This window comes from Callithrix jacchus, chromosome 13 (assembly GCF_049354715.1).
Source record: "Callithrix jacchus isolate 240 chromosome 13, calJac240_pri, whole genome shotgun sequence".
Lineage (NCBI taxonomy): Eukaryota > Metazoa > Chordata > Mammalia > Primates > Cebidae > Callithrix > Callithrix jacchus.
The window spans coordinates 32,266,536-32,281,915 of record NC_133514.1 but is presented as its reverse complement, the minus strand read 5'-3'; the positions used below and the strand labels follow the sequence as shown (position 1 = coordinate 32,281,915).

Sequence of the window (15,380 nt, the reverse complement as noted above, 5' to 3'; positions counted from 1 at the left end):
AAATTTTCTCGAGGCATGGTCTCACTCTGTTGCCCAGGGTGGAATGCAGCAGCCTGATCGTGGCTCACCACAGCCTCTACCTCCCAAGCTCAAACAATCTTCCTACCTCAGCCTCCCAAGTAGCTGGGACTACAGGCATGCACCACCAGGCTCGGCCAACTTTTTAGAAAATTATTTGTAGAGACGAGGTCTCATTATACTGAGGCTTAAAATAGTTTTGAGTACAAAAAAAAAAAAAGCACTATCAGCTTTTGACTAATTCTTTATTTACACTTTCTAGGAAATAAACTCTGACTTATCTAAGTTTGTTATTTTATGTAATAAATTATACTCACTAGTGTCAAATAATCAAAGGTACTGTGGTTTCCAACTGGCTACACATCAGAATAACCTGTGAAAAGCCACCAATGCCGGGTGCCGCCCCAGTCCTGTTAAATCAGAATTTCCAAGGTTGCGGGTTACCTACTTTTTTTTTTAAGTTTGAAAAGTGATTCTTATGAACAAAGAAGGTAGAAAACCACTACATTGACTTAATTTAGATACTGAACATGAAAAACAAATAAATTAAAATTTCATAGAACCAAAGATTCAACATTCATTCAGCAATATGTTTAAGTGCCAAGCACCACACTGAGGAAATACAAATTTTAAAAAGTGTTATTTTTCCCTTGAAAACTTTATAGCCTAGCAGAAGAAAACAGATATATAAACAGGTAGTTACGATAACAGAATCTAATTTCTATAACAAAAGGAATTATAGAATACCATGGGATAAGATAGGTGAAATACCAAGTTGGACAGTCAAGAGATTTCCTGGAGGTAATAATGTATCAAATAAACTTTAACAGAAGTGAAATCCCAGTGTTGATCCATAGATTTAACCTTAAAGATTAACTCAGTAAGTATTTGCAGAGCTCCTTCTTAATCACTTACCAATATTGGCCTCAAGTTGCTGGAGTAGGCTCAAGTTACCTGAACAGTATTCTGGAGTTATATATACAATCTGATATTTGCCTCTGTAAAAACAAACAAAAGAAAAACAAACAGGAAAGGAAACATATTAACAATAAAGAAAACAATCATCTCAAGGAATTACAACTTAAAATCAAAATATCTGATGGATTTTTTTCTTGATATAATATTTTATGTCACAGAAATCTAAAAGAGTGCTACATCTATGCATGTGTATAGACAATATTCACATACATTTGTTCTCTAATTTCTCTTCTATGCATCAAAATTGAAAGTGGCAATGCCTGTCAGGGAGTATTTAGCACTAAGGTGACACTGGAAGCCAGGCTCTGATGTCCAGCAGTCTAGCTAGGAAACTAAAGTTACTGGATTCACTGGTCAAACCTCTAATAAACCTTTCACAGTGTTTATCAGTCTGCCTGCACACCACCCTCCTTCTTGAGAACTATAACCCACTATCCCTGCTTTCCTACATTCATGTTTATTCTACATATTCTGCTGTCTTGCCTAAAACAGATTGGGCCAAACACTGTGTTAAAGTCAAGCCAAGTAATCGCTGTCCTGAAATCTGGAGGTTTGATGAAACAACCAGTTTCTGAAAGTGGCAGGACCTGCTACATGTTTTTTTAAAAAGAAGAGTTACGAAGTAACCATCTTCTATTTTGTGACTAGAAAAGCAGAGATTGCTTATCTCTTCAGAGAGAAAAATGAGGAAGACTCACTAAAGACTACAGATAAAAAGAAAGCCCTATTGTATTTTGCAAACCCAATCTACTCTTCCTAAGGGCTGGCAAATTTCTCTTAAGTGGGATCTATGAGACATTCCTTTATCCTTAATATAAAATTCAACATACACTTATGCTACCTTGAGTCAATTTCTATTCTGGGTAGACAGAATCCTAATTAAGACAATGTTTGTAATAAGCCTAAGTCTGGGGCAAAATATTTACAGAGTCTGTTCTTCATTCGATGAAATAAAGACCTAGATCAAGCCAAATGTAATGAAACTTAATTTTCTATATGGAAAGACTCTAAAATCATTCACCTATCCATTCAACAGATATTTAAGTGTCTACTGTATGCTAGGCATTGTGCTTTCACAAGGAATTAGGAACAACACAGATATGTCTTTACCTTTATACAATTCATAATGTATTCTAATTAACATAGGAAAGAGGATAAAGAATAAGCTCTGGTGTCAAACTGCCCAGTTCTACTTCTTACAAGGTAAGTGATCTTAACCAAGTTACTTTAGCACGCCCAGTTTCTTCGGTATAAAACAGTGACAACCATTATCAAGACAGCTAATTGTTTAGATACCTAGATTCAAGGTAAACTCAATCAAAATCCCAGCAGGCATTTTGGTTGAAAAGGTGATGCTGAAATACTCACAGAAATACGAAGGACCTAAAATAGCCAAAACAACTTTGAAAGAAAAGAACAAAGCTAGAGGAAACGCACTACCTGATTCCCAGGTTTCTTATAAAGCTACAGTAATCAAGACAGAAAAATAGATCCACAAAACACAGAACAGAGAGTGCAGCAGCAGACCCAAATATATGTAGCCAATTTATTTTTGACAAAGGTACAAAGTCAATTCAGTGTAAAAGCATAGTCTTTTTTAAAAATGGAGCTGGAACAATAGGTGAAAAATACATAAACTATTATCAATACTTTATACAATAGACAACATTTACTAAAAGTGAATCGCAAATTTAAATGTAACACTTAAAATTATAAAACTTTTAGGAGAAAACATAAAAGCAAATATTTGTGACCTTGGGTCAAAACACTAAAAGCAAAACCCCTAAAAGAACAAACCGACAAATTGGACTTTATTAAAATGAAAAACTGCTGCTCTTCAAAAGAACTGTGGAAAGTATGTAAAGTCATAAACTAGGAGAAAATGTCTGCAAAGCATACATCAAATAAATAATTTATACTCAGAATAGAAATGACTATCAAACTCAGTAAGGAAAAAAAGAATAGGGAAAAGATTTGAACAGATACTGCCTCTAAGAAAATATACAGATGGCCATTAAGTGTATGAAAAATTACTCAATATAATTTGTCATTAGGGAAAAGCATAACACAATGAGATACTACAGGAATGCCTTAAAGATCGGCCAGGCTAAGTGATGGCAAAGATGGAGAAGAAATGGACCTCTCATACACTGCTAGTGGGAATATACCATGATACAATCACTCTCAAAAGCTTGATTTGTTTTGTTTTGTTTTTGAGATGAAGTTTCCCTCTTGTTGCCCAGGCTGTAGTGCAATGGTGCAATCACAGCTCACCACAACCTCTGCCTCCCAGGTAACTTGATAGTTTTTTAAACAAAGAATATAGCCCAGCAATTCTACTCTTAGGGATATACGCAAAAGCATTGAAAACACATGCTCAACAAAAATTGGTACACAGATGTTCATAGCGCCATTATTCATAACAGTCAAAAAGGATACAACCCAAATGTCCATCACTGATGAATGAATTTTTTAAAATATGTATGCCCATAAAATGGAATATTATTCAGTCATAAAAAAAGACTGATTGAAGTACTGATAGCATCATGCTAAATGAAAGAAGCTAGACACAAAAGGCCATAGACTGTATGAGCTCATTTATAGAAATATCCAGAATAGGCAAATCATAGAGAATGAAAGATTAGTGGTTGGAAGTAGCTAGAACAGAGAAAATAGGCCAGGCAGAGTGCCTCACACCTGTAATCCCAGCATTTTGGGAGGCTGAGGCAGGAAAATTTCTTGAGCCCAGGAGTTTAAGAACAACTTGGGCAACACAGTAAAATTTCATCTATTAAAACTAAAACAAATTAGCCAGGTGTGGCACCATATGTCTACAGTCCCAGCTACGCAGGAAACTGAGGTGAGAGGATCGACTGAGCCCAGGAAATCGAGGCTGTAGTAAACAGTGATCACACTAGTGCACTCTAGCTTGGTTGACAGAGGGAGACCCCATCAAGAAAAGAGAAAAGAGAAAAGAGAAAAGAGGGGAGGGGAGGGGAAAGGAAGAGAAGGGAAGAGAAGAGAAGAAAAGGGACATTAGGGAATGACCACTTAATGGGTATGGAAATTCTTTTGGGAGTTATGAAAATGTTCTGGAATTAATGATGGTTATACATTATTACTATGCCAAAGCCACTGGACTTTAGTAACGATTAAAATGGTAAAAGTTAGGTTCTGTGAACTTTATCTCAATTAGAAAAAAGGAAGTTGGCGGAGTGTGGTGGCTCACACCTGTAATCCCAGAACTTTGGGAGTCCAAGGCAGGTGGATCATGAGGTCAGGTGTTCGAGAGCAGCCTGGCCAATGTGGCAAAACCCCATCTCTACTAAAAAAAATACAAAAAATTAGTTGGGCATAGTGGTGGGTGCCTGTAATCCTGGCTACTTGAGAGGCTGAGGCAGGAGAATCGCTTGAACTGGGGAAATGGGGGTTGCAGTGAGCCAAGATCATGCCATTGCACTCCAGCCTGGGTGACAAAAGCAAGACTCTATCTCAAAAAAAAAAAAGAAACGAAGAAAAGAAAAAGAAAGTTAAACATATATCCATCACCTGTTCCAGTCATTCTGCTCCTTCATATATGATCAATAAAATGAAAACATATGTCCATACAAGACTTATATACAAATGTTCATACAGCTTTATTTGTAATAACCCCAAACTAGAAACTATCCAAATGTCTGTCAGGTGAATGGATAAACAATTTGTGGCACATCCATAAAATGTAATCCACTTAACAATAAGAAGAATGAACTATTAATCAATGTAATAACATGGATAAATCTTGAAATAATTATACTGCCTTATTTAAACCAGATAAAAAAGGGCACATAATATATGACTGACTCTGTGTATATATAATTTTAGAAAATGCAAACTAGTCAATAGTAACAGGAAGGAGATCAGCAGTTACCCACTGACTGGGGTTAACGAAAAAAAAGGTAAACTTTGGGGGTGATGAATATGTTCATTAACTGGATTATGATGATGGTTTCATGGGTGCATACCTGTGTCAAAACTTATATTACACACTCTCAGCACATAAAATTTATTATAAGCCAATTACACCTCAATAAAGGTGATTTAAAATGCTTAAAAAAAAAGAAAACGTGTCCACAAAAAGATTTGTATAAGAATGTATATAGCAGCTTTAGTAGTAACAGCCCAACACTAAAAAAGTAGCCTAGGCATCTATCAGTAAGAAAATGTAAAAACAGGCCAGGCGCAGTGACTCATGCCTATAATCCCAGCACTTTGGGAGGCCGAGGCAGGTGGGTCACGAGGTCAAGAGACTGAGACCATCCTGGTCAACAAGGTGAAACCCCGTCTCTACTAAAAATACAAAAATTAGCTGGGCATGGTAGCGTGCACCTGTAGTCCCAGCTACTCGGGAGGCTGAGGCAGGAGAATTGCTTGAACCCAGAAGGCGGAGGTTGCAGTGAGCCGAGATCATGCCATCGCACTCCAGTCTGGGTAACAAGAGCGAAACTCCATCTCAAAAAAAAAAAAAAAAAGTAAAAACAAACTGTATTATTTTCTATGAAATACAATAAAATAACAGATGCTAAAAAAAATTTTTTTTTAAAACTACACAGGTGCGGTGGTTCACGCCTATAATTCCAGCACTTTGGAAGGCCAAGGCAGGAGGATCACTTTCTAATTTTATCTCAGAAAAAACTAAATTAGAAAAAAGAAAATTAAACATATATCCACTACATGATCCAGTCATTCCACTCCTTGATATATATCAATAAAATGAAACATATGTCCATACAAAGACTTACATGCAACTGTTCATAGTTATTTGTAATAACCCCAAACTGGAAACAATCCTGAGGCCAGGAGTTCAAGACCAGCCTGGGCAACCAAGCAAGACCCTGTATCTACAAAAAATTTAAAAATTAGCCAGGTATGGTGGCACACGCCTGTAGTCCTAGCTACTTGGGAAGCAGCAGGATAGCTTGAGCCCAGTAGTTAGAGGCTGCAATGAGCTATGATTGCACCAGTGTCCTCTGGCCTGGGTGACAGAAGGAGACCTTGTCTCTGAAAAAACAAAAACAAAACAAAAAACTACTGATACATGCAACAGCATGGAAGAATCTCAGAACCATTATGCCAAATGAAAGAAGTCTTAAACAAAAGAGTTCATATTGTGTGACTGCATTTTACAACATTCTAGCACAGACAATACTAAACTATGGTAGAGAAAATTAGAATACTAGCTTGCCTAGGATGCAGATGGAAGGACAGACTGGGGAGGCACATGAAGAAACTTTCTAGAAGGTCAGTAATTTTCTGTATCTTATTAGAGGTTTGGTTTACATCTTTTATGTATATATCAAAACTCAGTAAATACACATGTGCCTTGGGTGTATGTATATACTAATATATACACAAAGAAAGCAACTGCTTAATGGGCATGGGTGTTCTTTTGGGAGTGATGAAAATGTTCTGAATTAGAACATCCATATATATGCAGATATATTAATACATGTGTGTATGTACGTATATGTATGTATACCTTTATGTATATGTATATATATGTTTGTGTGTGTACATATATATACATATGCACACAAAATGGGTGTGTATATGTGTGTCTGAGATGATATTCTCCTGAGTAATTACATCATGACAGAATTGGCTGGGCAAGAGACCTAGATTCCAGCCCTGCTCAGCCACAGTCACTGAGTGACTTTGGGAAAATTACTTGTCTCTGAGCCTCAGTTTTCTCATCTATAAAATGAGACGAATCTAGATAATCTCCAACTTCTCTTCCAAAACCAAAATTTTTAAAATCCTATGACCAATGCTAATCTTATAGCCCAATAACTGAGAGTAAATTATTTCTTTAAGTTTGAAGGATTTAAAAAGCAACAGTCCTGCAATGGTACTATAAAAAATAAAATACATTTTAAAATCATGGACTTTTTTTCCATGCATTTAATAAAATTTGTTTGTGTACAAAATTCTCTCATATACTACAGACATCTGACCAAATAATTAGAAATCATAAATTACTCACAACTTCCTCAGCAACATGTAATTCACCAATGCAACAAACTTATGTACATACCCCATGAATCCAAAATAAAAGTTGAGGGGAAAAAAATTACTCACAATTTAACATCTCTTAGAACATTTTCTGACTGTGCTGATCCAAGGAAGCAAGCTGGGATGTTGGACATTCTATAAGAAGAAAAACAAACTTTCTGGTGCTGTGTACACACTACACATTATCAGTTTGATTCTTAAGTGAGAAAGAATAAAGAAATATAATAATGTATATTCCTGTTCTTTGCAATTTTCTCTTTTTTTGTCACTTACTAACTTGATAAGCAAATTCCTTCAAGGGCCTTATCAGAAAGCAAGTTTTTAAGGTGGGTTTTGAAAGAAACTGTAAGCTCGAGGCAACAGGGGATGATGGGAGGTAAAGGAATAGGCTGCTAGACTCTATTCCTTCCACCTAACTGTATATTTGTACTCATTAACCAACAGTAGGGTAACTACAGTTAATGACAATAATATTGTATATTTCAAAATAACCCAAAGAAAATATTTGAAATGTTCCTAGCACAAAGAAATGATAAATGTTCAAAGTGATGAACAAATGCCCTGATTTGATCATTACATATTATTACCATTATATATTATGATCAAAATACCACAGTACTCCAGAAATATGTACGGATATTATGTATTAATTTAAAAACATATAGCAAGCTCAAGTTGAAGCTGAAAAGTTTTTCATAGATAAAAAAATATACTTCCATATATGCACTTCTTATCAAGCTAAAAAAGCAAGGGTAACAGAAAGAGAAAATAATTTTGAGATATTCAATGTAAACCACCATAAAGTAATAATTTTTTTTTTATTTTATTTTATCAGGGCCACCTGGTAGCTTTGAATTACAGAGAACTCAAGAAAGAAGATAAGCTCTTCCACTAAAGTGTCATTTATTACTAATAAAGATAAAGCAATACCTGCAGAAATATGTTATTGTGAACTAGATTTTAACATGCATGATGGAACAGATGTTTCATCCACAGAAGAAAAAAACAAGGTGATGTTGTGGCAATGATAACATGACTTACCTAAGCTGCAGCACTTGGTCTTCCATCAGCGAAATAAGAGGCGAGATGACAAGGCCAATCTTGCCTACATAAACAGGTGGATACTGGAAGCACAAACTCTTTCCATATCCTTGAAAAGAAAATAATATGCTCATAGAAATAAAAATAAAAACCTTTGATGCTTTAATTTCCTTTTACAATGTACTTATTGCAGATGAATGGTCAATACTATATGCTATCTTCCTAAGAGGTAATTGATACATAAATCTGAGCATCTGTTCTCTGTTCGCTGTCTTCTATATTTTACACCATTTGTAGTGACGTCTGTATTTTGAGGGTTTAACGAAAGATTAAGCATTTCAAACTTTTTATGTTTTATTTTTTAAAGGATTAGGTTATTTGCTTAAATACAACTTACCAGTTGCCATGACAGCAACATTATCTCTTCTTTCTTCCAATACTGAATGAATCACTTTCCACTGAACCCTTGAAGGTGAAAAGCAAAAACCTGTTTTGTTTTATTAATAAGAAACCCAAGGTACAGATCAAAATCCATTCAGTTTTTCATTTCCTTTAATAGAATTTATTTTAGAACTTCATACATAAATCTGCACAAACCCTGGAACTTTAAAGCAAAGAACTCCATTTGACCAACCTCTCATTCAAGCTAACTAACAACTACCATTTGGTATATGTATTAAATTTCATTACATACATCTAAAGTAAAAAACAGATTCTAAGCTTCATACTAGATATCCAAAAGAATTAATGCTTTAAACTAGTAAGAGAAATGCTCCAGGGACAAGGACTGACTGAAAAGGGAAATAAGGGAACTCTGTGAAGTGATGATAATAAGAACTCTTGGTAAGAATTTAGGCTACATGGATATGTATATGTACCTGTAAAATTTGCAAATATATGCTTAAATTTTCATATTTCCTTATATGCAAATTTTATATTAAAAAATTAAATGAATTTTACATTAAAAAATTAAATGAATATTTAACTCTAGTTAATAATTTATATGCTGAAATACTTAGGTGGAAGTGTAATGGTGTCCTCAACTGACCCTGAGACGCATTTTAAAACTTAAATGAATTAATGGATGGATAGAGAGATATGAATGGATGGGTATGTGATAAAGCAAGTATAGTAATAATACTAGAATGGAGGTGGTGGGTATACAGAAATTCACAGAAAAAAAGTTCTTTCAGCTTTACTACATCTAGGGAAATTTTCTTAATAAAATACTAAGGGTAAAAATCAGTTAAGAGGTAGTCTTCTGGCATGCCATTAATGACTTATTCTTAACTAAGGGCTGGCTATAGGATGCACAGTTTATGAAAATTCACTGATCTATACACCATGCACACTTTTCTGTATGTAAGACATAGATAAAAAATGTTTAAGATCAAAAGAAAAAAGAATGAGATACTTCAGTAGATATATGTTAAATTCTCAAAACAGGAAAAATCCAGTCAAGATTTTCACATGCTTATTAGTTTTACTCAAATTTACTTGTTCATCTCATTTTATCCTTACAAAAATGTGCCCATTAGACGTAAACACATTTTGAGTACATTAAAATAGATAAGATTACCACCATTCCTCAAATTGTTGTATTAAGAACTTCTAGTACATCAGCATGTTCTGGGTAATATGATACCCAAAACAGGCACAGACACTTATTTAATGAAAAACAAGTCGGTATTAAATTAACATTTACTTGTAAGTACCTTTAAACTAGTGTCTACTCAGAACTGCTCAGTTAAAGCAGTTATAAAACAATGTGCAGAAATGAATTGTATATAAATATTACTTTGAAATAATGTTGTAGTCACAGACAAAATACAGTGTGGCATGTGTAACCACAGTGAAGTTGTGCTGTTGCTGCTAAGTCAATGGACTATTTGCCTTTTTCCTTGTTTTAAAGAAAATGCTAAACATGTGATTTGATTAACTGAGATTATACTCACGGTTTAAAACTGGAATGGCCAAAATATGTCTTGAGGCAAGTAATTTGCTCTGCATTGGGTGCTGGCAACAAAGAGTCTTGAAATAAAATAAAATGGGCATTTATGTTCAAATAGAAAAACACCATCAAGAGGGAGAAAACAGTTTATTTCACTGGCTTTTTTGAAAGAATACAGTGATAGCTACCATGTGTTACTGTTTTCTGTTTTTTAATTCCAATACAAATTGGTCCTCTGGGTACCATATATGACACCAAGAAAACACCTGGATTACTTTTAAGTGTTAGAATTTTGTTGTGATTCACACTTTGCCAGCACTATCTTAAAAAACTGATGTTTTAGAATCAGGTATACTTCTAAAATCTAACAGTTGAACAAACCATGGCAAGCAATATACCAATCCAAATGTTAAAATATAACAAACCTTCAATTAATGGTAATCAGAAATGTTAGACTAAAAAAGTCCACAGATAAAATAAAATCTTCATTTTAGTTTTCCAAAACTAAATGTAGTTACACCTGAATTAAGTTACCAAAATCTCGTTTAGTTTAGTTACCTAAATCTAACGTAGTTAGGAAAACTTGGTTACCTACATCTTTGGTCAAAATTCTAACTGCACAGCATAATGAAGTTAGGTTAGCTCTACCCAACTAACCTTCCCTGTCCACTGTGAGCTTGAAAGATTCATGAGTAGCCAAGAAAGGGCAAAAGAAGAATCAAGGTAATCTGCCACTAAACAAATGAAAGTTCACCACTAGAGTTCTCAGCTTTAATAATTCTAAATGAGAACTATACTGATTTGGAGAAATCACATCTGTTAAATAAACAAGAAAACAAAAGGAAAGATATTTTTATCATCATAATGCTACTATTACTCTATTTCTGTAAGCAGTAAGATTTTACTTTATAGTGACAAAAGCACTAAGGAGACAAAAGCTCATAAGGATCCAATAATTAACTCTATGCCACAAAGTCTCTGACCTCCAAACCATCCAAAACTGGACCCTAAGTTAAAGTCAGTGGTAGGTATCAGACGTGAGTCATTTCAAACATACTTCAGCACTTACCCTTATCATCATCTTCTTCCTCTTCATAAGCTTCATTTTCATCATCTTCTTCTTCTTTAGTAGAAAGACTCAGATTTCTTTCCATTTCTAAGCATTTAGAATGAGTTGGTTCTACTGTGCCACTATTGAGGTTTTCTAAAGACTGAAAGTTTAAAAGAAATTTTAAAAGCAAAACCACTGACAGTGTCGTATCTTTTTCACCAAACACAAAAGGACTATTATTAACAGGGCCTACAATTTTGTTGAAAGCTGGCAGATGTGCAAGCCATACTACAAAAGAACATGTGTGCTCCAGTTTAAATATGTGCTCATGAATGGTTTCTAAGGCACAAGGCCAAAGATGGAACATTTCCAGAATAAGCAAGGCTCATTAATAGCATATAATAAACTGCCCCTGGAGAAACCCAACATACGTTTTAAATTTGGATAACGTAAAACATTTTTTCTTTATTGCACTTCAATATTTTTGATTCTCAAGTAGTAAATGTGGATTTTAATGTTATTTTTGTAACAAGTTTCTCTATATCACGAGTCAGTCACGTTCTTTTTGAATAAGGCTGAAACTATAAACAAACAATAAGTGTGTTTTGGAACTGTCAAAACAACAAAAGATTCAAATCATTTTAGAAAACGAGTATTATAAATGTGAAATAAAGTTATTTGTTTTTATGTTGGCTTGAGAGTATCTGCATTCTCCCTTAAATAATCTATTTCAAGAATATTTCAAAATTGTTTCCTCTATAACATTTTTTAACCATGAAGGGAGAGGAAGACTTTATTAAACTACAGTTTTCATTTTCTCTTTTTATTAAACCTTTCATTTAATATTTTGACTTTGAAGGGTTTTTTTTAGAAACGTATATTCATTTCAAACCTTAAGGTGAAAAAAAAAAGTGTTTCTCTTTGTTTTATTTTATTCAAGTCTACAAACAGAATGCATTTTTTAGAGTTATCTTAAAATATGGGCATCCAGTTTGCATTGTAAGAGATTTAATGTATGTTTGTAGAAGTCCACAAGTTTCCTAAAAATGTACTATTAGAACAGTACTTCTCAGAGAAATGGATAATTAATAACAAAAGATGATTCAGTATTTATGTTCTAGTTATTAACTGTTAGCTAATATTTATTAAACACTTACTAGCTGCCTGGCTCTTCACAAGCAATACTTTAAATAATAATTATAAATGAGTATCAAAAATGCTAAGAAACTTGCCCCAAGTCACACAGCTACTAACTGGAAAAGCTGAGATTCAAACCCACATCTGAATTCAGAATCTATTTGTTTTCCATTGAGACGGGGTTTCACTCAGCAACAAGGCTAGAGTACAGTGGCATGGTCATGGCTTACTGCAGCCTCAACCTTCTCAGTCTCAGGTGATCATCCCACCACCTCAGACTCCCAAGTAACTGGGACTATAGGTGCAAGCCACCAGACCCAGCCCGCTCAATTCTTACATTTTTTTATAAAGACAGGGTTTCGCCATGCTGTCCAGGCTGGTCTCAAACTCCTGTAATGAAGTGAACCTCCTGCCTTGGCCTCCCAAACTGCTGAGATTACATGCGTGAGCCACCATGCCTGGCCTTAGAATATACATTCTTACTCATTATCTACTACTTGGCCTCAAAACTAAAAAAGGAAATTAATGTCATTTCATAAAAACAAAAAAACTTATCAATCTAAAGATTAGGAATAGAAAATATGCATAATGGTAAACTTCTGTGTTTTTCTTCATTTTTTTACTTAATTTAGCTAAACTGGCTTTTCTTCTAAATCTTTGGTTCATAACACCTGACAAAGAAATTAGAGGTAAAGGAGTGGAAAACATATAAATTATATAGTATATAAATTATATAATTTATATAAATTATAAAGTAGTATTTTCAATTTCGATAATAAAAGAGAGTAAAACTGAACCATTTAATCCATTAGAAAACTATAGATGTAAAATATCCATAGTAAATAATACCAAAGAAAGCAAAGCTGATTACTGAATGTATAAAAACAAAACTACTTCTCTGTGTCCTGTTCTCCTAGACGCCTACCTTGTGTGGCCCTGTGACCTGCAGGTATTGGAGATCCACAGCTAAGATGCTAGGATCTCCTGGAAGCCTAGAAATGGAACCGTTGACATTTAGGGATGTGGTCATAGAATTCTCTCTGGAGAAGTGGCAGTGCCTGGACACTGCACAGCAGAATTTATATAGGAATGTGATGTTAGAGAACTACAGAAACATGGCCTTCCTGGGCAGACAAGCAACCTCATCAAGCAGCTCCCTGACACCACAGCCAGGTAAATCCACAAAGATGGGGAAAAACCAGCACAAAAAGATGAAACCATCAAAGACCAGAATACCTCTTCTCCTTCAAAGCAACACAACTTCTCAACAACATAGGATCACAACTTGACCAAGGAGTGAGATGAACTGACAGATGCAGGCTTCAGAAGGTGGCTAATAACAAACATTTCTGAGCTAAAGGAACATGTTCTAACTCAACGCAAAGTAACCAAACACCTTGAGAAAAAGACAAAATGCTAATTGGAATAATCAAGATAGAGAAGAACATAAATGACTTGATGGAGTTGAAAAACATAGCACAAGAACTACATGAAGCAAACACAAGTTTTAATAGCCAGATCAATCAAGGAGAAGAAAGGATATCAGAGATTGAAGATCAACTCAATGAAATAAAAAGAGAAGGCAAGACAAAGAGAAAAAATAGTGAAAAGAAATGAACAAAGCCTCCAAGAAATACGGGATTATGTGAAAAGACCTAATCTACGCTTGATCGGTGTACCTCAATGTGATGGGGAGAATGAATCCAAGCTGGAAAACATGTTCCACGATATTATCCAGGAGAACTTCCCAAGCCTAGCAAGGCAGTCCAAATTTCAAATTCAAGAAATACAGAGAACTCCCCAAAGATATTCCTCAAGAAGAGCAACCCCAAGGCACATAATCATCAGATTCAACAGAGTTGAAATGAAGGAAAAAATGCTAAGGGGAACCAGAGAAAAAGGCCAGGTCACCAACAGAGGGAAGCCAATCAGACTCACAGCAGATCTCTCTGAAGAAACCCTACAAGCCAGAACAGAGTGGGGACCAATATTCAACATCCTTAAAGAAAAGAACTTTCAACCCAGAATCTCATATCCAAGCTTTTAAAGTGAAGGAGAAATAAAATCCTTTACTGACAAGCAATTATTGAGAGATTTCGTCACCACCAGACCTGCCCTACAAGAGCTCCTGAAAGAAACAATAAGCATGGAAAGGAACAAGTACCAGACACTGCAAAAGCAAACCAGTGGCAAAGACCAAAAATGCAATGAAGAAAATGAGGCAACTAATGGGAAAGAAAACCAGTCAGTAACAAAATGGCAGAATCAAATCCACACATAACAATATTAAAATTGAATAAATGGCCTAAACATCCCAATCAAAAGACACAGACTGGCAAACTGGATAAAAAGTCAGAACCCATCGGTGTGCTGTATTCAAGAAACCCATCTCACAAAGACACAGATAGACTCAAAATAAAGGGATGGAAGAAGATTTACCAAGCAAATGGAGAACAAAAAAAAGCAGGGGTTGCAATCCTATTCTCTGATAAAATGGACTTCAAACCAACAAAGATCAAAAGAGACAAAGAAGGACACTACATAATGGTAAAAGGATCAATCCAACAGAAAGAGCTAAGTATCCTAAATACATATGCCCCCAACATAGGAGCACCCAGATACATAAAGCAAGTTCTTAATGACATAAAACAAGATTTAGACTCCCATACAATAATATTGGGAGACTTCAAAACTCCACTGTCAATATTAGATCAATGAGACAGAAAATTAACAAGAATATTCAGGACTTAAATGCAGAGCTGGGCCAAGTGGACCTAATACACATATACAGAACGCTCCACCCCAAATCCACAGAATATACATTTTTCTCAGCACATTGCACATACTCTAAAATTGACCATAGCATTGGAAACAAATCACTCCTCAGCAAATGCAAAAGAACAGAAATCATAACAAACAGTCTATCAGTCCACAGCACAGTCAAACTAAGACTCAGGATCAAGAAACACACACAAACCCACATGGAAACTGAACAGCCTGTTTCTGAGTGTTGACTGGAAACTCTGTCTCAAAAAAAAAGAAATACTAGACTTCCATAAAATCAACCCAAATGCCCATCGATGATAGACTGGACAAAGAAGATGTGGTACATATACACCATGGAATACTACTCAGCCATAAAAAAAATGAGTT

The 15,380-nt window shown here is 35.0% G+C and overlaps 1 protein-coding gene across 26 annotated transcripts in view; it reads right to left on the bottom strand.

Annotated features, from left to right (window-relative positions):
• The window catches only part of WRN (WRN RecQ like helicase), a 151,298-nt gene that overhangs the window by 73,567 nt on the left and 62,351 nt on the right, over positions 1 to 15,380 (bottom strand). For all 26 annotated transcript variants that reach the window (XR_013525612.1, XR_013525615.1, XR_013525608.1 and 23 more), the window contains 6 exons: positions 11,109 to 11,250; positions 10,044 to 10,119; positions 8,486 to 8,553; positions 8,089 to 8,197; positions 7,114 to 7,182; positions 934 to 1,016 (listed from right to left, as the gene is read on the bottom strand). Coding sequence is in view for 18 of the 26 variants with exons in the window: in XM_078347446.1 (XP_078203572.1) it covers positions 934 to 1,016; positions 7,114 to 7,182; positions 8,089 to 8,197; positions 8,486 to 8,553; positions 10,044 to 10,119; positions 11,109 to 11,250 (547 nt within the window). In the remaining 8 variants the exon portion in view is untranslated. The remainder of the gene's footprint in view (positions 1 to 933; positions 1,017 to 7,113; positions 7,183 to 8,088; positions 8,198 to 8,485; positions 8,554 to 10,043; positions 10,120 to 11,108; positions 11,251 to 15,380) is intronic.